Raw genomic sequence first — 23,940 nt, 5'->3', positions numbered from 1 at the left:
CAGATGTAATTTTTTATACAGAAAAAATGGTCAGAGTAGGAATTTAACAAAGTTTCATGATTAAAAAATTGTCACAGGATTAATAATTTGAGTATTTTTACCTATATACTCATTGAAATATTAAAATTAAAATGTAGTCGGTTATTTAAACTGCCAACTGTTTAAAACGATCTCAAAGAAGCAGAAACGAATGATCCTAAGTTGGCAGTGGAAGCAGATGCAGTGGCGAATTTAAGAACAGTTCCAACATTTAATAATAATGTCATAAAGTAGGACCTCACTATAGTAAATATCTTCTTCTTCTTATCAAGGATGGGTAGATCCCGTTACCATTGTTGTTCCTATATTTTAATTTCTTCGACCATATTTGTTGGTTTAAGTTCTTTCCGTACGTCTTCGCTTCTCAATCTATCCCTTAATGTGACTCCCAGTATGTACCTTAGGAACCTCATTTCTGATGCTTCTATTCTTCTTCGATCTTGTTGTCTTAACACCCATGTTTCACTTCCATAGCGAAGGGTCGGTTTTGATATAATGTTATGCATCCTGATTTTTAGATCTTTTCTCATATTCTTTCCGAAATACATCCATTTAATTTATTGTAGTTCTGGACATTTTCTTCTAGATCAGCATTAAATGTAAATGCTAAAATAGTACAGCCAAGATACTTGAATGCATGAATCTGTTCTATTATTTCTGAGTCTATCATTATTTTAAATCTTCCTTGATTCTTTCCATGCATGGCCATTGATTTTCTCTTTCTAGCAGAAATTTTCATATTATACATCTGTAATATTCTATTTAATGTAGCAACATTTGTCTGTAGGCTGTCTTCAGAGTTTGCCATTAAGACCTGGACATCTGCGAACAAGACAGACACAACAAATTCCACAATTTGGGACACCTGGCCGAAATCTACGGCTGACCACTGGGATCCAGAATACAAAGCAGAGGTTAAATGACAATATGAATGCGGAGAGAATACGGAACAATGACAAATTTAAAAATAAAGTACAACTTGATTTCGGAGAAACATGAGATGAAAATACATTGAAGAGTAATGAAATGAAGTGAAAAAAAAATACATAGTATTATACAAGTGACTATAAAATGGATAATGAATCTCTCAATACCATTAGATAAATTTTGTTAATGTCCTCATTAGAAAATTTAAGAGAAAGGTGAATGGTTTTGGTTAACTTAAATGAAGTTACCCTAGCGCCAAAAAGAAGTCCTTTCACTTCCCAGGTAATTATTATTATTGCCCAAATATATGCCATTCGGACTCGTCATTTGCCAATGTTGTAATATTTTATTGATGTATAAATCAAGGAGCAAGGGTGATAACCCACATCTGTCTTAGGCCTTGATTTACCACGAGGACCCTTCCATTCTTGTTAAACATAATACTGGTTGAATCATATAGTGATTTAATATCATTTACTAAGTTGGGGGGTAAATTATATTCATTCAAGATGTTCCATCGATTTTGTCTTTGGACTCTGTCATACGCCATCTCGTAAATTTAATTATAAAAATACAACCAGAAAGTACATAAAATAGGCTTTAAAATTATATACCGGTACTAAACTCTGTAAATGCATTACTTATTCTGTTGTATGAAACGAATAATTACGGAGCAAATCTTATACGGGCAACCACAGTTAACAATATAGCGACTACGTCAGAGCAAGAGGCACTGGTAATGCACCTCGCGTATTCAACGAAGTTCTAACGCATCATACATCAAGTTACTGGTGCCAACTTTTGTCCTAATATCGTATCTTAACGAAAATGACGAGTGGAGAACTTTGGAGACCTGGCGAACTTAGAGATAACAAATTTTTCATATGTGATGGGCAAACTCTGAGTTCAGGTCCTTCAACAAAAGTAAACAATTGATCAAAATGAACGTTCGATATCAAAAGCAATGAACCAAAATTTAATTTCGCAATCCTGTTATTCCCCCATCACTAACTAGTCATTGATATAAAATGCCAGTGTAAATCAAATAATTTTAATAAATGAATTTATGAAGGTAATTTCTGAACGGTATTATATAAAATTTTGTCGCAATGAAATAAATCGGCACATACATCTAGTACAGTAGTGTCAGAGATGTAAGCTCCAATACCGGTTGTGAGAGATCGGAGCTTGAACTTGCTCAAGTTATGTCTTTGGAAACACCGGAGCACGGAACCAGTCTAGTGGAGCGCTCCGCTCCGTTTAGTCCCTGTCTGACATCGCTGATCTAGTAGAAAAGCGTCATTATTTTTATGTGAAGTAAATACAAAATCATTCAACATAAGCTAAATACAGTCATTGCAATTATGTTAATGACAACATTCTTTCTTCCAGGTGATAAAAGAGCGTAAAGAACAGCGGGTTAATGGAAACCAGTACAGCTGTACAGATGACGACATTTATTTCGGTAATGGAATTGATTATTCATATTTCCATTAATATCGAAGAATGTAATAACCGTTTCCTTTAAAAACTTTAAAACAAAGTGGGGCAATAAAATCGCACAAATAAATACAACACAGGAGATTTTAGAGAAAGGATATTGTTTTATAAGAATATAAGAACTGCATTTTTTTTTTTTTTTTTGTTCATTGTTAAACGATGTCCAGCTATCCACCATAAGTAAATTCCTGCTGCCTGCACATTTCACCAGATGTTGATGCATTAATACAGGAGCAAGTGCGAACAATAGCTTCAGTTAGGAAGTCAGTGAAAGTCCGATAAATTCAAAAAGGAACTACCGGTATGATTCAACCGTTGGACGTATTCATTTTCAGACAATACAAACATATTGGAGAAGTATATCGGATTATGCAATCTAGGACCACCGTTTTCATTCAAACTTCATGACAGAGATACCATTGTCACTCTGTATTAATTTCTCTACAATCAATACAGTCACCGCGATTCAAAGACATGATTCGATATGGATTTTATAAATCAGGATACGTTAATTATTCCATTCAAGGGTTTGAAGTGCCGAAGCAGTACGCTTTTCACATACCAGGAGTTAACTTTTGGGACATTTGTGGAGGTTCTTTCTATATCAGGTGCTCATGGAGTACTTCAATGTTCTATTTTTATCACTTTATGAATGCTAGTTATTCGCACTTTGCCCATTGCCGCACTTTTGTCCATCGAGACTGAAAAATCAGCAAATATGTTAATATACATTGATGTCTTTGAAGTTCACACTTCGAATTTGTACCTCCATTTCCCGTGACCATTAGCAGCTAAAAGGTAGACTATATCAATAAACTCTACCAATGCATAATATGAGCCGTTCAGAACAAAAGTGGTGTGAGTAAAAATTGGGTAATGAGGTTTAAAGTAAAAATTCTGTAAAATACAGCGCAAAGTGCTAACCACTGACTACTAATAGTTTAAATAAATGTAGGCCCAATATTAATTACTACTTTGCGCTGTATTTTACATAATGTTTACTTTAACCATCATTACCCATTTTTGACTTACACCACATTCCTGTCTGAAAGGCTCTTACGTGTCAGAATATATTTTATTTTGAAAACGCACAGGCGAACTGAAAATACAATGTATAAAGGACATTATTATAATAATATTTTTGTGATTAGTATGCTATGTTCGCAAAATATTTTGTTTGATTATCAAAAATCTCCCCCATTAAAATTAATAATTTTTGTAAAAAAATGCTTGACAGTCCTATGTAAGTATAATAATAACAGTATTTTTAATTACGTTCTTAAGCTGAGAAAGTCTACACAAAATTGCAGGCTTATAACGTAATTTGATTTGAGATGTATGTAGTATATGCAAATTTAAAAATATTGTTTCATAAAGCATGTAATGGTAAAGAGATAATAAATTAGGCATTTAAAAGTTATGTCTCACACGTTAAAATATTTTAACTGGGTTATTATAACGACGTAAAATTAGATGAAAAAATGGTTGCAATTTTTTTTTTGTATATTTTTAGTTTAAACTTTAGCAAATAGGCCTACATTACGTTCAACTTCAAGTCCCCTTAAGGGTATCACGTTCGATACGTACCTTTTATGAAGTCAGCAATGCTGACTGTTCTTCTTCAACGAATTTCACAGTCTATTATGTAATTAGTAAGCCTACAATTATGATTGAAAATTTACACAACATTTTCACGTATCATGAAAGATTTTATTTTAAACTTACTACACTGTTCTTTTTTATTGTATTTCATTCCATATCCACCATTAATAAAATCGTTAAGACTGTAAATTGAATCAGACTGAGCAAACACAATTCTAATTCTTCAGGAGAAAAGAGGCGTATAGCTTTCTTGGACATGCTACTGGAAGCAGCGGAGAAGGGTGAAAAGTTGTCAGAAAAGGACATACAAGAAGAAGTTGACACTTTCATGTTTGAGGTGAGTAAATCAAAATAAGTATTAAATAGTGAACACTAATATCACGATTCATTAGATTTTCATTTTATAATATGGGTGATGGAGACGTTACGAACTTGAGTCGGTACATAATCTTTCCTTTCAAGATTCGATTCTCATCTAAACGTTGTCCATCCTATTACCAATTAATAATGAAATGGTAGGTAATTGATTTTATGATTAGAATGTTTAGCACAAAAGGAAATTATAAGATGAACTACAAAATTGCTATCACGAGAATGACATAAGATTTCTCACTAATTCCAACGCACTGCGTAAAAATTCAATTCATTTCATTCATAGTACAGTGTGTCCGCAGAAACATTCCAGGATTATAAACTGCTATAGCGTCGCTGTCAGTTGTCGGATTTATACGAAACTGGTATCATAAGAAAGAGAAACTAAAAAATTGTTGTACATGCCTCAAAATACATTCGATGTGTGCTCCACGTGTCACGCTGCAGACATCAGGCGATATTCCCACTCATGCCACACACGTTCCAACATATCTATAGGGATGGACTGGATGGCGGCAGTGATACGAAGTCGGAGTTCTTGCAGATTTTGAGGTAGTGGAGGTATATAGACAAGATTCTTTACGTCATCCCATAAAAAGAAGTCACAGACGGTCAAGTCAGGGGACCTCGAAAGCCAGTTGCATAAGATATTGTGAATTTTATTTGTAACAACAATGTAATTTATTCGTCACAACAATAATTCCTTTCTACAATTCACCTTAAACGCTCTCGTCAACAATTGGATCTTCACTCACACAGTATTCGTTATAGCACTCCACCGACGACAATGACAATTTACTTGGACTAGTACGAACAACAATTAACTGTTAATCTTAACTAATATTTACAAAGCACTATTTACAAATCAGAACTATCAGTTCTCAGTTCACAGTTCTTCTATCTCAGTCACTCGAGTTCACAGTATCTCGAACCACAGACCTTCAGAGACAGTTCACTGTACTCGAACTCGGGTCCCTCCAACTGCGGTCCACTGCACTCGAACTCAGGTCCCTCCAACTGCGATCCACTGCACTCGAACTCAGGCCTTCGGATGCTGACGCAGATGCGGACGCACACTCGAGTCGAACTCCGGCTGGCTTGCTTGCTCTGGCTTTCTCACTGACTGAATAACTGAAAACTCTGAAAACTAAAACTCTAGTTCGCTGGCGACTGCTCTTTATAGCAAAATCATAGTTGCGAGAACCTTCTACAGGTGTGTAGAGGCCGAGAAAGCGGCGCATTTCTGGAAGGGCCGGGAAGGTCCGTTCCCCCTTCCCTCCGTAAGCAGCTGCGCGCGCGGACTCGTCGCGTGACGTAATACACCCTCTCTCTCCTCTCCACCGCGCGACGTCACTCAATGTTCCGTGGAGCCTGTGCGATCTGCTTTCTTGCGGGACGCTGGTCGTGAGTTCGATTCTCACGTCGCTGTCACAATATTATCTTGGTTCCCAGCGCGTCCAATTCATCTTCCTGCAAGTTGTTGATTTAGAACATTCCGTACATCAAGATGCCAGTGAGGAGGTGCTTCATCTTGTTGGAAAAGAAATTCGTTGCCTTCTTCTTCCAATTATGGAAACAGCCACTCAGTAAGCATATCAATATAACTCATACATACCGGTGACAGTGTTATCTTGGAAGAAAAATGGGCCATACACTTTCCGTTTCGAAACCGCACAAAACACATTTAGCTTAGAGGAGTTACGTTCAATCTCCAAAATGAAATGTGGATTCTCGCTCCACCAAATCCTAACGTTGTGCTTGTTTACTTTTCCATTGACGAGGAACGTTGCCTCGTTACTCCGAGTACTATGATATTCCAATACACACCAACTACATTCCTGTGGATTCGCCATAACCAGGGAACGGATTTATATGGACTAAAAATATATGAAATATGTAAATATATATGTAGTTATTTTTACCAAAATATGGAATTAAATATGGATTTTTACCAAAATATGGAATTAAATATGGACTTAAAATTATAAAAAAATGACTATGTACGTTAAATATTGGTACATTTTAATCAAACTAAACAAAAAATATAATGGACGTACCTTATCTTCCAATGTAGTTTCAACAAAACACAATTTTTATTGTCTGTTACCATAACAATAGGTTACAAACATTTCTTTCAAGTGCTGAAAAGTGAATCTTCTTCTATTGTCTCTGAGGATAGATTTATACTGACTAAAAGAGCGTTCGACGTCACAAGAAGTAACTGGTACATAATTCAATTTCACAATGTCTGCTGGGGATAAGTCCAAGTTAATCTTCACTGTTGATTCACCACTCATCACAGCAACAACCTTTTGTAGTTCTTCATATCCAGGGTTTTTTGAAAGTACAGTGTCCACCTTAGCTCTTACTGCATCTGCAACTTTACCTCTACCACGATTCAGTTGTTCCACAGTACTATTTATAATTTCAAAACTTTCAGATAGTGAAAGGTGCCTATTTTGGAGACTTTTGAGCGTTTTTATGATGCATGAAAATGTATGCTGAATGTGAGCTAAGTCATTCTTCACACTTATGTCACAGGTAACTGTTTTCGCAGTATCAATTGAGACTGCATCTTCAGAGTCCAATGCAAGGAGAACATTGTTAATAGAGTCTATATGTTCGGCATAATATTCAACTGCTTCTAGCCATGTACCCCATCTAGTTAAAATTGGCTTTGGTGGCAATGGAATTTCAGGGTACATTTCTTTCAACACGTTAACTCTACTGGGAGCTTTGAGAAATACTTTTTTCACTGATGAAATCAACAAATCTACTTTAGGGAAATTGTCTCTGACCACTTCTGCCACACGATGAAATGCATGCGCCACACAAGTAAAATGAGTCAATTTAGAATATACAACAGATAATGCTTGTCCAGCTTTGACCATATAAGGGGCAGCATCGCTAATAAAGAATAACACATTATCGTACATAATACCCTTTGGCCACAGGATACCCATAGCTTCGTTGAACAGTTTAACTATAGTTTTGTTATTGCACTTTTCTAGAACATCACAATGTAAAAGAATTCGTTCAGAATATTGTTCACTTAACAAACCGATAACTACATTACCAACAAGTCTACCTTCTTTGTCGGGAGTCTCATCAATGGAAACCCAAATTGAACTATCTTTAATTTCATCTCTTATCTTCTGTATTGTCTCATCGTAGATGGATGGAGCATACGTCTTCCTAAGTGTTGACTCATCCGGGATTGTATGTTGAGTATATTTTTCAAGGAATTCCCTGAAGACCTTATTCTTTAGTTTGTAGAGAGGAATATCAGCAGAGATGAGAGAACGGCACAGGTCGATGTTAAACTCAGATCTTACATTCGATGTTGTTGGTTGTGTTAAAAACAATTGTCTCTGCTTGGAATTTAGTTGTTTGTTGGCCTGATGTTTACTAGTTGTAATGTGTTGTTGCACCAGGAACTTTTGTGTAGATGATACTGCACACTGACACAAATTACAAAATAATATTTTATTGTCAGTTGATAAACCATCTTCTTTAAATTCTGAAATGTAACTTGTTAGTTTTGATTTTAAATTGACTGAATGACGTACTTTTGGCATATTTACCGTCTTTATAGTATGATTTACAAAACTGAACCTATGTGTACTCTGACTGGCATTTAACTGTTGAGCTGCACAACTGAAGTCTGTTAAAAATTTTAAATTAAATTAATACAGTTTTGTAACTTACTTTCCCATTGTTGATAGGACTGCTAATTTTCAAATAACTCTGATGTTAAAGGGATTACTGAACATGTGTTTAAATCTCTATTGTTGAAATGTATTTTTAAAAGTTAATGGAATTTTGTTTTGTTTTATTGTTAAACCTAATATAATATGGACTGTTTTATATGAAATATGGAAAATATATGGAAATTAACGAAAATATGTACTAAACTCTAAAATATGGAAAAATATGGAAAATAAAAGTAGGATTTTTCAACCCTACACATTGTGAAACATAAAGATAATGCAAAATATAAATTATATTAGCTTTATAAGTAAATATGTATTTACATATAAATCCTTTCCCTGGCCATAACCTAAATAACTCTCTAAATGCTGCAGAATTCACATAGTCTTGAAAATTCAACATTCAGATCATTTAACACAATTTTCTTATATCCAACAATGCCTTAATGACAAACGCAATTGCGGAAACGGCGTTTTTTTTTCCTTTCTTCTTGTGCTGCCATCTGTTGTTTCGGTTAACAATGATGAATTACGCATTTCCTGAAATTCTTTGAGCTGTTCTTTCTAATGACATCGGTATGAATTTCATAAAACACATAGTGACAGAATTATAGCAGTTTATAAACCCGGAATGTTTCTGCGGACATACTGTAGTATTCTGCCCAAACCCAGCATACTCGAATCTTCTCTCTTTTCCACCTTCCTCTTAGCCTTCCTCTTAGTCATCGCATACGATGCAAAAAGCTTAATGTTGTCTATCATCTGATAAGTAAGTTCTTCTGCCCCGCACTTTTCTCCCGTCCACCATGCCTTTCATTACATCCTTCAGTAGGAAGTTTCTTCTTAGTCAGTACCTTTTTTCTCTTTCTGGCCAGCTTCGGCATTATTCTTCCTTCATCCACTCTACTCAGCACAGCTTCATTTCTTATTCTCTCTGTTCATTTCACATTCTCCATTCTTCTCCATATCCACATTTCAAACGCTTCCAGTCATTTCTCTTCACTTCGTCGTAATGTCCGTGTTTCTATCCCATACAATGCCATACTCCACACGAAGCAATTCACTAGTTCCTTTCTTAGTTATTTTTCCAGAGGGCAGCAAAATATGCTCCTTTTTCTATTAAAAGTCTCCTTTCCATCACTATCCTTCTTTTGACTTACTGGCAACAACTCACGTTATTACTTACAGTAAACCCCAAGTAGTTGGAGCTATCAACTTTCTAATTCGCACGTTCCGGATTATTATATTTCTGCTAGCAGTGTATTTGTTCATTTTTCTAAACGTAAATAGTTAGAAGACACTAGGATCAATTGCTCTACTAAAGCATCACCTATATTCGAAACGAAACTAAGTTCATTAGCACTCTTTCAAATTCAAATTTATTCACAATTTACATTTGAAATGATACATATGAATATATACCCGAAATGAGCATATGCTCGTGCTCGGGTACAGTCCAGTAATCTACATAAATTTTAAAGAGATCAATAATAAAGTTGATGTTACTTTTTCGTATTACTTACATCTCTCTCTCTTTCTCTCTTTAAAACTAGATATATTTCTACTAATCTAAAATATATTTTCAGCTCTGTATTTGTAGAAGTTTCATTTGTTAAAACAAAATCAATGAACTTGTAAACATTTATATGTGTAAGTATTCTTTCTCCCTTGTGGCAGTTCACGAATGGTGAGAAGATTTTATAAATTTCAAACGAGATAATTCGATGTGCACACAAATTAAAATATATCCAACTACTCATACATAACTAGTTTATTCTTACCTACCCACTACCAACATACCTATCAAACTACCTATATCATAACTACCTGCTTACGTTCCTGCCTGACTACCAACCTGCTGATCAATTTATCTACTTACCAACATACAGAACGACCCATCTATTTCAAATACTTCATATTGTTGCTTCAACCATGTTTGTCTTCCTCTGCTGATCTTAATTTAAGGTGTTCATAGATGTTGCACTTCATTCTATTGAGCATTTCTTTGACATATTTTCTTACCGGTTTTACATTAAGTATGTTATGTCTGATCGTGTAGCCAATGATTTATATTTTTCTTTCCTCTAATTTTGTCATTAATGTTCTATTTGAAAAAAGTTTTAGAATATCAGTGTATCTCTCCATTAGTTTATTTATTTATGTATTTATTTATTTATTCATTCATTTATTTTATTTATTTATTTACATTCTGTACCAAATACATATTTCCCATGGCTACAAGATATTTTTCTTTTGTTTTTTTAAGACTTTTCTCATTATCAAGTTCCACCCGATATATCAATGGACGGAGTTACACAATAATAGACCAACCGACAATTTGAAAAAAAGAGATACTTGCACTAATCTGTTGATGGCAGGCTAATTTAACTCGGAAAAAATCAAGAATGCGATATCTGAAATTTGCTGCTATTTATAAGCAAAAATTCGTTTAATGCATAAAATTCATTTATTTATTTATTTTTCTTTGAAATATTAATTGAACTGCTGGTCTCTTATTAAAAATCGGTTAGCCATTTTTGTTATTATTTATGCTATTTTTGTAATAGTATGAATGTTATAATACTTGCTGCATAAAATGTTAAAAAAAAAAAAGATTTATTTCAATGGCCAATATCTCGAAACAGGATTTTGGCGCTTGGTCTCTTAATGCGTAACTCTGTCCAATTTATCTTTACAGTAAAACAATTTTGTATTTTTTTAAATCGACAAACTGTTTCTCTCTTTTCAGGGGCACGATACAATAACGGCTGCGATTAACTGTTGCCTCTTTCTTTTGGGTCTGCACCCAGATGTACAGGTGAGATCAATTTTGAGGCTCTCTCTAATTGTCTTTTCTTATAAGTATTAATCATCGTAGTGTTATTGCTAAAATAGAAAAAAAGTAATTTCATAATAAACAGCATGTCAAAATGTAATAGTAACTAGTATTTAATGAGTATTTTGACATTATAAACACCACGAAGAAACTAAAATATTTACAAATTAGTAATATTTAGACCATCACATTCTTTTAAGACGTGTTCTTGTAGATTACTATCCATTCTGAAATCAAGAGTCCTTACTGTCCAAATTCTATATCTGCTCCAGTTTTTACAACACAATAACAATTCCACCTCAAGTCATCTAGCCAAATTTCGACATACACACGCTAGTAAAAATACTCTCACTTTCTGACTGAAAAGAAGTTGCAATAGTCTGTAATAAAATATTTTTCAAAGATACATGCCACTTCTCAATGTATCTCTCCAATACTTTATGGTTATGTTATTAACATTGAATAACTTATATCTACGAAAATACACTAGGATGAAAACATAGAGATGTCTAGGTGTAACAACTGTGAACAGCAGTTACTGAAGAGCCTATGTCTGAAAGCACATCCAGCTCCGTAAATAATGTCTATCTACAACGTGTTTCAGTAAAGCGTGCAAAAATTGAACAGGATATAGATAATGCTCTACTGGATATTTTGAGATAGAGAACTTGTGACCTGTGAAGTCAGCTTAAGGAGATATGGGCTTTATCATGTGGGGTAGAGTCTGAAGGCCTGGCAATCCATAATGCAATCTTTGTTTACCTTCTGTCTATGAGGTGGGCCTTTCTTATCGTATTTATATTGTCACATGACGGAACATGTTATGAATCAAAGACAAACCGTTTCATAACCTTTAAAGAGTCGATGGCGCAGTACTGGTATATTTGGATGCAACATTTCCTGCTCGCAGAATTGGAAGGAGAGGCCTTATTCCATGGCCTGCGAAGTCTCCCTACCTGATTTTAATCTATTTTTTCAATGGGTATATACAGAAATAAGTAACGATTTTTTTAGGGATGTGAAGTTGTGCCTATGTGATTATGTTTTGCATAAAAACAGAGTGCCCACGATGACATTTTTTATTTTAGTAGGTTATTTTACGACGCTTTATCAACATATTAGGTTATTTAGCGTCTGAATGAGATGAAGGTGATAATGCCGATGAAATGAGTCCGAGGCGCAGAACGAAAAGTTACCAGGTTTGCTCATATTGGGTTGAGGGAAAAAACCGGAAAAACCTCAACCAGGTAACTTGCACCGAATGGGAATCGAACCCGGGCCACCTGGTTTCGCGGCCAGAAGTACTAACCGTTACTCCACATGTGTGGACTCTACGATGACCTATTCTCTCGCTATACAATGTCAACATGCTGTCAATCCGCCTGGAAGTTAGGTAGCCGGCATTGAAAAGTCCATCTCCCATTTCTTTACACTGCTACGCCACCTTTCGTCTACGTAGTGCTATGAAATGCACCTGCTGACTGCTCTCCAGTTAATATTATGTTTCTCATCTCGACTGAGTATATGTCATCGTCCTGGACATTCTTCTTTTCAATCAAATATCGACATACTGTAGTAGTAAGGTACGTACCTACACAACATAAAGTACAGCTTGATTCAGGGATTTTGGCATCTGCAAAACGTAAGTAGATAAACTAAGAGCGAGTTACTCATCACTACTGGAGGCCTGGGTCACACAGGTCAGGCCGCGCAGTTATAACACCAACCACTTCCTTCTTATCATGTCGCGGTACATTCCACCTTAAAAACACAATATTCTTGTACATGTTCCGTTACTAACCACTATGTCTGTTCACTAAACAATATAATGATAACTCATATTTTCTTGATATGAGTGTCTCTCAGCTACGCGCATAGATATTATTTTCATTCTTCCTCTTCCCTCTTCCCCTCCTCCGCACGTTTGTGATTAAATTTCTTTCTTATGACGCAACACACAGCTCGCTCACTAGCCAAACAACCAAAGAAAGGGGCCGATAAGATTGAATCAAGCTGTAAGTATTGCACTATACCCTGTGATTGTGGTTTTGATAAAGTATTGTACTGTACTGAATTCATTGTTTGTTACTGTATTTGTTAATGTAAATTTGTTTTGAATATCATAGGACATGGAACGGTTCACATGGAATGAACTTTCAGACATGCACTTGGCACTTGGTGCTGCAGATACTTCGGAGGGAGCACGGCGTTTGTGTGAACAACGGTCTCCAAACAGACATCTTCCAAATCGGAGGACCTTAGACGCTGTGGATCGTCGCATAAGTGAGAGAGGTACAGTAGAGGGAGATATTAATGCGCGTAGTCGACAGCGTGGATTCACAACCTGAGTTTGAGGAAGACTTCTCCGCATGTTTAACAACAACCCTTCAATAAGTGTACGATGTTGCTCGATGTCTCAATGCGAGTATCAGCAGTGTTTGGAGAGTTCTGCACGACGATAATCATCAATAGAGTGCAGTCACTAGGGCCAGCCGATTTTTCTACACGGCATATCTTTTGCACATGGTTTTTGCAACAAAGATTATTAGCCTCGAGCATCACATGTTTCATCCTGTGGTCAGATGAATCTCAATGCACTCGACAAGGAGTTTTCAATAGCCGCAACAGCCATATGTGGGCAAATGAAAATTCTCATGCCATGGTGGTCCGCCATTTTCAGGAGACGTTTTCGGTTAATGTATGGGCTTGCATGTTTGGCAACGTATTGATATGACCTTACCTCCTTTCTCGCGCACTGAATGGACATTCTCATCTAGTGTCCGGGACGTATGTATTGCCAGAACTTCTGGACGATGTCCCGCTACACATCAGAAGGCGAATGGTGTTCCAACAGGGCGGCGCACCTGCTCATTTCTCGCATGCAATGAGAGAGTTATTGAACGAGAAGTTCCCCTGCACGGTGGATTGGTCATGGTGGACCGGTTCATTGGCCAGCACGGTCACCGATCTCTTGATTTTTATTTGTGGGCACACACGAAGGCTTCGATATATAAGAAATCCGGTAGACGCTGAGGAAGGCACTAATTGCTGCTACTGCAGGCGAAGTTCGCGATAACACACATGATATCCAACGGTCCTTGGTCCGACGAATAAAATTGTGTCGTCAGGGCAACGGTGGACACTTTGAACATCTTCTGTGAGTTATGACCGAGTAAATGTATTTGTAAACTGAATAAAATGATCTTCACCTCTCGCGTCTTCTCTTCTTAACCAAAATAGACATTTCGTGCTTCGAACCCCATACCATTTTGGAATGTTAAAAAGTAATCTACTCTGTAGGCCTACGTATTCTTCCCTCCTTCATTCCAAAGCACGTTCAGTCCAGCTGCCTATCCCCCAGGATACGCTATGCCAGTCATGTCAACTGATGCCCATAGGTGCAAGCGCGCGCTTTAGAGCTCAGGAGAGCCTGAGCTCTTTACAGCGGAAAGGAAAGAGACAGAGGAGTGAGGTAGTATATCACGCTTGCGTCGGGCAATATACAGGGATGGCTAGCACTCATTCAATGGAAGATAACTTATTAAAACTGCATACATGTTAATTTTTAGATTTGTCTGGCAAGTATAAGTGCATTATAAGGATGTAAGTTTCAAATTTAATCTCATTTTTCACAAGTTTGATTTTTATTCAAAAGGAATTTTTTTCAACTTTTTACAGAAAAGTGAAATTTTTAGATATGTTCATTTAGTAGCCTTATAGGTACTGAAACAATGTTCTCGTAAATCTAATATTTCGTAAATACATATTACTGAAGAAAGTATATTGCAAATTTTGAAAATATTCGCATGGAAAATGTTTGTAAGGAAATGAATTAAGAAAGCAACCATGTACTGTTACATCATAAACAAAAGATATGTGTCCATGTGTTGGTAAAACGTCAGCTCTATAGCTTCAGCAGAATTCGAGAAAATAATTTAATATTCTGATGATAGAAAGTTGCATACCAATATCAACTTAAAAGCATAATGCGATAAGAATTTTGTTATGTAATATTAGTTACAGTTAAAAAATATACCTAGGTAACTTTGCTTTATACTATAATATTGTTTTCATTAGTTTATTAATTACATTTATAAGTCTTAAATTTACCACCAATATCAATTCCAACTTATTATGTCATACTCAATCTCTTTCTTAAGGATATCACTTTTTTTTTTATAAATGATGTGTTTCATTGACTTAGTACAATATAGTTGTACTACTATCGAATTTATGTGAATATTCCTTCTGAACTCTTTATTATGTTATTAACGTTTAAATCACAGCTGCAATATTAAGAAATTAGTGTTATTACTTTTGTTTTACAGACAATATAATTATATAATATCGAACAGAAAGAAGCCATATAAAAATAAGGACATAAAATTTCAAGTTGCGCTTGAAGCTGTTTTCTTAATTCAACAGGCTGCTTATTCATATACATAATCCTTCCTCCTTCCATACTTAGTGCTTGATGCCCGCGTACGACGTCAAGGTCAGAAAAATGCGCTTGCTTTGACATCACTGCGCTATGCCAATTTCTTTATCACGTAGAGTAAAAGCGTCTCATCAGGGACACCAGGTTCCTAGCCTTAAAATGAATAATCAGACCAACACATCAACCCTAAAAAATTCGGTATTTTTTAATGAAATACTCTGTATAAAATGTCTTGTATATGAGACACCAGTGGACATGGACGTGAAATTACTTGCCAGATTGTAGTAACCTCTGATGTGATTCGAAACACGCCAGAAGTGTTTAGAAGAGTTCGGCAGAATGTCGTACGCTGATATGTTTGCATTGAGGTTAGTAGCTGTCATTTTCAGCAACTGTTGTGAGGTACAAAATGGTACGTTAACTCAGGTTTGTCAATGATATAGTACTGCACAATAACAACTATAAATAATGTAAAAACTAAGTGTAAATAAATCCTTCTAAAAATTACCTGCAAAAATCCTAAAGACAATAATAGTGATAGACATGTTTAAGCCCATATCTCCTTAAGCTAGCTTCTCAGACCCGAGGTTCCCTACGTCTAAATCTTCAGTAGAGCATCCCCTATGGCCAATTAAATTTTTGCACATTTTTACGAAGCATCCTGCATACAGTTTGTTTCATTGTATCATAATTATTACATTATCATCCTTTCAGCAAGTACATTTAACGATTTTCTAGAATTTCAAAATATTTAGGAGCCTGTACTTTACCAACTGTGAGAAAGGGAACGACACATATAGCCAGAAAAATGCATGGCAATTCATAGAAGTTCACAATCCGTAATGAGATTTTAGCTCGCTTCAATAGTTCTCGACTTTTGATCAGAAAATTGGTAATGACGTTGAAGCTGTATTGAATGTTACGTGATAATAGGTTACGTAAGTAAACGATAAGTTGGAACAATAAATTCCAGCACGAAAGGCAGAAGCTGAATAAATTCGTAAAGAGAAAATAAATGGCAAAGTTATTCAACGTTAACTTCGGAACCGTGATTCTCTTGTAACTTCTTTTTAATTAATTCATCGACAAGTTGAAAAATAATTCAGTTAAACTTTCCTTTAACTCTTAAGTAGTCGCGTGAAACAAATGGACACAGGTAGTCGCGTGGGGATTGTATTGACCCCCAAAGAAAATCGAAAAAATTAAGGCCCTTAATGACTTTTTTGTAAATCACTTTACTCATAGTATTAGCTTATAAGTGTGTTAAAAATTTCTACTTTAAAAATCACTTAAATTTGAGTGAAATTACACAGAAAATAACACAATTGCAAATCCTCCAAAATGTTTATGGATGTTAATCGAGTAAAACATGAATAAAATTTACAGTACAGAAATTATTAAGCTAGTATCGTCCAAATAATCAAAACTTAATAAACTTAATAAAATTCAAGGTTAATAACCCTTGTGGAGGAATTCACACATTTTCCTTAGTTTTCCTATCTTCTAGACACTCTACGCATACGTGTTTAATATGGGTTTTATACATAATTTTCCTGGATGCGACACAAAAATTGCTTGTTTTATTGTCTTTGTTTCTCGGAAAAGACACTACATGTTGTTGCACATCGGGGATTCAACTCTATTTCTTTCGTCTGTGGGGGGAGAGTCGATTTTAGCAGCACTAGCTCGAAGATGTCTTGGAATGCGGTTAGTCATTGCTCTCTTCCCTATTTGTTGTTTGGTTAATTCATAGCCAATTTCTCTAAAAATATATATTCTAAGATTTGTAGTGTGAGGGCTGTTGTGAATAAAAATGGCTTAGGCATTGATGTAATTCGTTACTTTTTCTATCTGAAAGAAACTCGGGTTACCTGGATTAGGCCTATTCATAATAATGTACAAATTAAATAATTAATTAATTGAATATAGAAAGAAAGCAAAAGGACATAAAAACATTCTCACCTCATAAGTATGCACATGAAGGCTTCAGAACTCTCTCAGCCGAAAATCTGATCGCCAACAAAAAGTTACATTGTTAGTCGCGTGGGGGTCAGTCTGACCCAGTGACACGTCCTAACTCACCTAAGGTAACTGTTAGACTAATAACAATGACAATGGCCGAAAAGAATCTTTGTTTTAGGAAAGTATAGAAATAAATAACAGTATGGTCAACGTAATAATGAAAATACAGCTATATTTAAATACCCATGGGTCAAGTTGACACCCATGCGACTACTTGAGGGTTAAATATACCATAAGCGATATAACAAAAATACATTCTGCGTGAACGTAAGCTAACTTAAACATAGCTCTATCTCCCAAATGAACATAAATACATTATTTTCTATTATATTTAAATACAGTGCTCTCCAGATTTGTTATAAAGACCACTGGCGTGTAACTGACTATTACGAACTTCCTCCAATTAATATTTTTATGGTTGTTCGAGGCTGAATGTGAATATAGTTCCGATTGATATCCCTAATAAATTTACAATATATTTTGTTCCATTTCGTACTTTTTAAATCTCACTTGCATACTACAATAGTCCACTTCTAAATATTTTTTTTTCCAATAGCCTATCAGTGTTACCCACAGTACACCAGAAACCGTAGTGGAAACGGCATTCTTATACTTGTACACGGGAAACGTGGTAATTAAAATAGAATTGCTTGAGATATTTTCAATATTTTTAATTACTTGTAATAAAATATGTTGTACCAAAAAAAAATTTCTACAGGAAGATATTCTATTTCTAGCTCAGTTTCCATAACTGGTAGTAATCAGATTGTCTTAAATTAGGTAACACATTTTAAAACTTTAAACTTCTATTTAACAAGTTCTCAATGACATACACATAAACATATTCGTACCCTCGAAAAATTAATAGGCTATAACCATTCGTATTACGTATGTTGCTAAGTTAACATTGACCTGAGTTGCGTTTATTCCTGTCTCTGGAAAAACAATTATAGTTTCTTTAAGTACTGATATCACAAAATCAAAATGGAGCTAAGAGGAAAATTTAAGTTCTGCATAAACAACAATAAAGTGCATCCAGGGCGGGGATATTGATAGTAGCCCATTTGCCGATTTGCATGTTTCCAGGATTCTTGAAAGCAATTTTTAAAAAGGCGCTGTATAAACTGCGAAAAAATATTATTATTAGAAAATATGTGAGGGGAAAAATCCAAGCATTATTCATGGAATTAGGTACAGAATACCTATTTCGTACCATCATTCACACTCACAATAAATCTGTAGTCAGATTTTGTAATAATAAAAAGTAAAACATCATTGGAAGCGTTGTTTTTATTATAAAGTGTGTTTGATAACATGTGGGACCCACTTCATCAGGGGACAGGAAACGCAAGGTCAACACAAAAAGTTTGTATAAACATTTGTCCCATTTGATCTTGGTTCCAAGTTATAGTCATGTTTGTACGTCAGTAATGTGGAGCTGTTTACCACTACAGAAAGTGCTCGAAATGGCACATTTAGCTCTGCAGTTATCGTGTCGTAGACTGTAATATTCTTAAAAAAAACAGATGCTTGTCGGATAAGTTGATAGCCATGTTGAATACGCTGACGGAGTATTTCAAAATTGGATATGGGTTTGCATTAATAATTGCTTTCAAGTGGCCGCACAAATAAATGTCGAATGGATTTAGGTCTGGAGAAAGCGCAGGTCAGCCATAAGATTCCTACCAAACAGGTCGAGAGATAAAGAGTATGTACAATTCAGTTGGATTTAAATGTGTACTCGTAATAAGAATTCTTGGGGAAAATATGTATGTAATCATTTTTAAATGATTTTGTGCCTCCTATCTACCTGTGAAGTGAGTGCCACATGTTACGAAGCATCCAATATATTGACTACAATGTATCTCTATCTGAGATGTGTGTCTTAAAATTTGATTACTTGCATGTTTTACAGGATAAAGTATATGATGAACTCAAGGACATTTTCAAGGACTCCGATCGTTCTCCTAATCTAAAAGATTTGCAGGACATGAGGTACTTGCAGATGGTCATTAAGGAATCGCTCAGGATGTACCCAAGTGTTCCTCAGATGGGGAGACAGGCTCCCTACGATTTTGAACTAGGTATTGTTACAATAAAAGTATTTCTTTAACTATACATTAGGCATACCTACACTTTTGAAGTGATTGTAGGTAAAGAAACCATAGGTGAGACGAATCATTTTTATATAAAAACACACGCTACCAATAGATTGAAAAATTTGTAATTTTGAAGGTTATAAATTCTTATTGATGATACACTTTAACTTTTCTTCATCAATTTTATTGATATCTTTGAAGAGGTCACGAATGATATTGTAGTTTTTCATATATATTAAGCTTACAGGATAATCATTCATAATAGATGACTTAACAAAACGGAAATACTTTGTGATTCTGGCGGGTTTGAAATAAGGAGAACAAACTATAGGCTGACAATAATAATACCACAGTCTAGTATTGTACAGTCACGAAGCTTGAGTTGTTGAGGGTACTAAGAACAATAGACTGTGCCGATACTACTTACTATTTCGAATAAATTGCCTGTGATGAGGCGATAGTAGCGATCCTAGTGATTAGCAACTATCTATGGATGCATATTCCCTACGTATTGAGCTTCGTGACTGTATATACTACACCAGAGGTCTCCAAAAACTGTATCGTCTTTCGTGCTCTCGATGCTGCCCGCCGAACACAGTGTGCTGTAAGGCTAGAGAAGGGGAAGAGACTCGTACCTCAACAGATGGGAGCGATCAGAGGGGGATCGCGGCAACGGTGTGCTTATGTTTACAAATAATAACATCAAAATAATAAGAAATATTATACGTTTGTATATTATTTTGACATATATGAACCTGGAGCCCCGCCTGTTGCTATTGACATAAGCCATTGCAAATTCAACCTCTTCTGTTCTATGGTGCCTTTCAGTGCCTGGAAAAGATCTTCTCCAGTTGTATTTCGTAATTACATCTAGAAGACATTCAGACACAGTAAAATGCTCATTAACTCCTCGGATGAATATGGATAGGTGAGCTTTGTTATTTCTATCTGTGCTTTCGTCCAATGCAAGTGAGTAAGCTACAAGCTGGTTAATTGTGGTTTCGACTTCAGATTCAATTACATTTACAATCTTGAAATTCCTTCTCTGAGCTGTAATTGGAAACAATTTAACTTTCTTAAACTTTGACTTTGTTCTGGATACAGTATTTTAGTAACGTCCTGTATGCACGATTTTATAAATGATTCTTCTGTGAAGGGCTTCATTGATTTTCAATATTCTAAGCTAGAACATAGCTAGCAAGAAGCTTTTTTTTTTTTAAGACTGAGGATACGTGTGTGATTTGTGTTTGTGTTTTCTTATTTTATATTTATCAAAATATTTGTAGGCCTACGCACTTTACCTAAAATTAAACGAAAAACTATATGCTAGTCAAGCGGAGCTGAGTGTAAACGTATTGTAATATACTGATTATTATGTATAACCAACAGCCATAGAGATAGCCCCAAAATAAATTTTTTTCACATGTCCAACATGGTTGTAATTGTATGATATTGTTTGTGAGTAGTGTCGTCGCATGTTGAATTTTAACACACCCTTAAAAATTTTCGAACAAATTAAGCATTTCACATTCTCCCCACTAATACAAAAATATTTCTCTTCCTATTCATCCTTGAATGTACTACGTCCATGATTAGAAGATATTGTGAAACGGTGGAACACGCCGACCAACACAATGATAATAGCAGTTCGCCACTTCTCTTCGTTTGTGCATAAACATTGAGTACAGTACAGGTGGGGATGGGTGAGGCGGAGCGCGCTCATTACGTAGTGGTTTCGATTCCGTTCAGGGGCTTACTCGCGAGTACGCTTTTGGAGACGTCTGTACTAGACTGTGAAAATACCTGACAGCCGTTTACTAGCAGCATTGACGTGAATGCGAAATGTCGCGGAGCTGACATCTAGCGGAGAACTGTGGTATTACGACCACAAATGCAAATATCAATATAGCGGGAATCGGACTATTGTTTGAAACGTGAAGTACTAATGTGGAATAAAACATTTAAGAAAAAATGTTGAGCAGCATTATATCAAAGCTGTATATTATGAGAAATATTGCATACTTTGTATTACTTTCCGTAATTAATTGTTACATAGTTTTCTTTGCTTTAGTGAGACAAAATTAATTCTGACATTAAGAATGAATTTAAAATAACGCTTTATTTAAACAGCAGCAAAGATAAAATTGATAGTAATATGATGCTTGCAATAAATTAGTAAAGGCATGTGGAGAACAATAAAACTAATTTGATAAAACCTTAAAATTTCTTATGCATTTTGACTTCTATCCATTTATTAGGCCTAAGTAAAAAAAACTATTTTTATTGTTCTAACAACACAGAGACGAAAGCATTAGGCCTATTAAGAATGTTGTTGACTCACGTTTTATGATCCATCCGTCGGAAATAGAAAGTACTATTCGAAGCAGTTTGTAATGCTGCAATTTTAGCAGTTATAAACAGCACATATACACCCCGACATTTTACCACAGCACTAATTAATAAAACTATTTACTAGCTCAACAAAAATATACATTATAGTAGATTACAGTTTTCTTCGCGAGTTTCAGCACACCCTGCCGCCTAGGTAGCAGCACTTGCGCCATTCGCGCGCAGACCTGCTAGCTGTCCGGAAATATTGTAGTAAGGTATTTGGGCTTAATACATATGCTAAAAACAGTTCAAGGGTTTTCAGGAAAAACAATCATAATCCAAAAATATAAATTTTCAGGAGAAACAAAAAACTGTCTGGCATGGTGTTATTGACACTTCAAGTATGAAATTCATCATTCCACATCTTAAGGTGTTTTAGAAACTTGGGAAAACTGAAGTACATTTATAAATTAAATTGCCTCATAGAAATAGGGTAAATTAGGGTCTGTTGGACAGTCGGGCATGTTGGACACTCTGTACTTAAACGTGTTACCTCGCCACTGGTGGGCACCACATTATGCTAAAAGTCAACGACGGAAGTAGCCACGAGTGGGACTACTTCCGTCATTGACTTCTAGCAGAATGTGGTTCCCACAAGTTGCGAGGTAAGACGTTAAAGTACGAAGTGTCCAACATGCCTTACTCTCCAACAGACTCTAATTTACCCTACAATTGTAAATGTAGGCAAGTGTGGACAATGGTTGTTTTATGAAAAAATACTCTTTTGTGCCTAAAGTGTGCCTCTTCTTTAACAATCGTTTTCTTTATTATATCCTTTCTCTTCTCCTTTCATTGCTTACGTTTCCTCCATGAGCTTATTTCTACACCTGAAGTTGAGACCATAACTAATGCAACAATTCACGTGCTAAAGTATTTTTCTCTGAGGTGGCTTTTGTCACGTATATAAGAAGCAGTACCGCCAATCTATTACAGTTTAAAATTGTATGGATAAATGTTTCAAGATGATATGATTGGGATATTTGTAAATATTGCCATCGTCTTAAACCATTGCTATTTTCAAAGAATAGTTTTTGGACTATGGTTTTATTTATGAAAACTACTCAAAATTTCCACTCATGTAACTTAGTATAATGGTGGTTTTTCAATAATATCTAATTCAGTAGGCCCCTAGATCGCCGTTACAATACGCTGACTACATGCTTAATATCTCAAATTTGCATTTTTTGGAATGTGTTTTTTTTTTAAGAAATCCTTTAATTTATTGTTAGGCTACATCGAGAACTATGAACTACGTAATATGTATTAAGACAGTTAGCAATGCTTATGTATTCACACTACACCGAGACATCTGTTGCTACACCATTTCTATATAGACTAAAGCACGAATTTTATTACGTCATACGCAAGGCAGTTTGATCAAAGACCTTGTATATAATACTATACAAGGTTTTTGGGTTTGATATGCGCTGATGTTCCATAAATTTGAACATCATATTTTAATTGTTTAATTTAATTCACGTAATATTAATTTGATAAGCTAAAATTAGGTTCGGTTACCTGTGGGAGCGGGATCAATGTCAACTATGAAGTATTTCGACCGTTACTCCGTGCTACAGGAAAGCATTTTCCATAGCTCGCTGTTGTGTATAACGCGATTAAAGCTCCATCTACACAGTTCAATTTTCTACGCGCGTATGCATGTAATCTGGGAAAAATATTGAAAGAATCAAGTTTAAAACGTACGTTCAATTAAGATGCATGAAGATTTTGTGTCTACATGGTTCGCCGTTTTAAACGTCATCTTCACTGAGTGAATATATTAATTAATATTAAATATCAATCTTGCATTCAATGCTTGAATGAGTAAAGTTGAAAGAAAAGTTTAACCTGTAGATACATATCAATGGATTCATGCTCATCGATTTACGGGGAAACAGTTGGCGACACTGACTAAACAAAAGAATGACCATGCGATAAATTCAAAGCGATAAATCTAACTGCAAAAATTATCGCGATGTCTGACTGTGATTAGTTGCAATTCAA

General features: G+C 35.4%; 1 protein-coding gene across 3 annotated transcripts in view; it reads left to right on the top strand.

Annotated features, from left to right (window-relative positions):
• The window catches only part of LOC138698286 (cytochrome P450 4C1-like), a 77,666-nt gene that overhangs the window by 47,526 nt on the left and 6,200 nt on the right, over nt 1-23,940 (top strand). For 2 of the 3 annotated variants that reach the window (XM_069824081.1, XM_069824080.1), the window contains 4 exons: nt 2,359-2,431; nt 4,296-4,405; nt 10,900-10,968; nt 19,362-19,530. In XM_069824081.1, the coding sequence (XP_069680182.1) occupies nt 2,359-2,431; nt 4,296-4,405; nt 10,900-10,968; nt 19,362-19,530 (421 nt within the window). Of the gene's footprint in view, nt 1-2,358; nt 2,432-4,295; nt 4,406-10,899; nt 10,969-13,112; nt 13,279-19,361; nt 19,531-23,940 lie in introns of those variants that run through there. The other variant, XM_069824082.1, reaches the window with a different exon arrangement.

This window comes from Periplaneta americana, chromosome 4, assembly GCF_040183065.1.
Source record: "Periplaneta americana isolate PAMFEO1 chromosome 4, P.americana_PAMFEO1_priV1, whole genome shotgun sequence".
Lineage (NCBI taxonomy): Eukaryota > Metazoa > Arthropoda > Insecta > Blattodea > Blattidae > Periplaneta > Periplaneta americana.
This window is presented reverse-complemented; position numbering and strand designations above follow the sequence as displayed.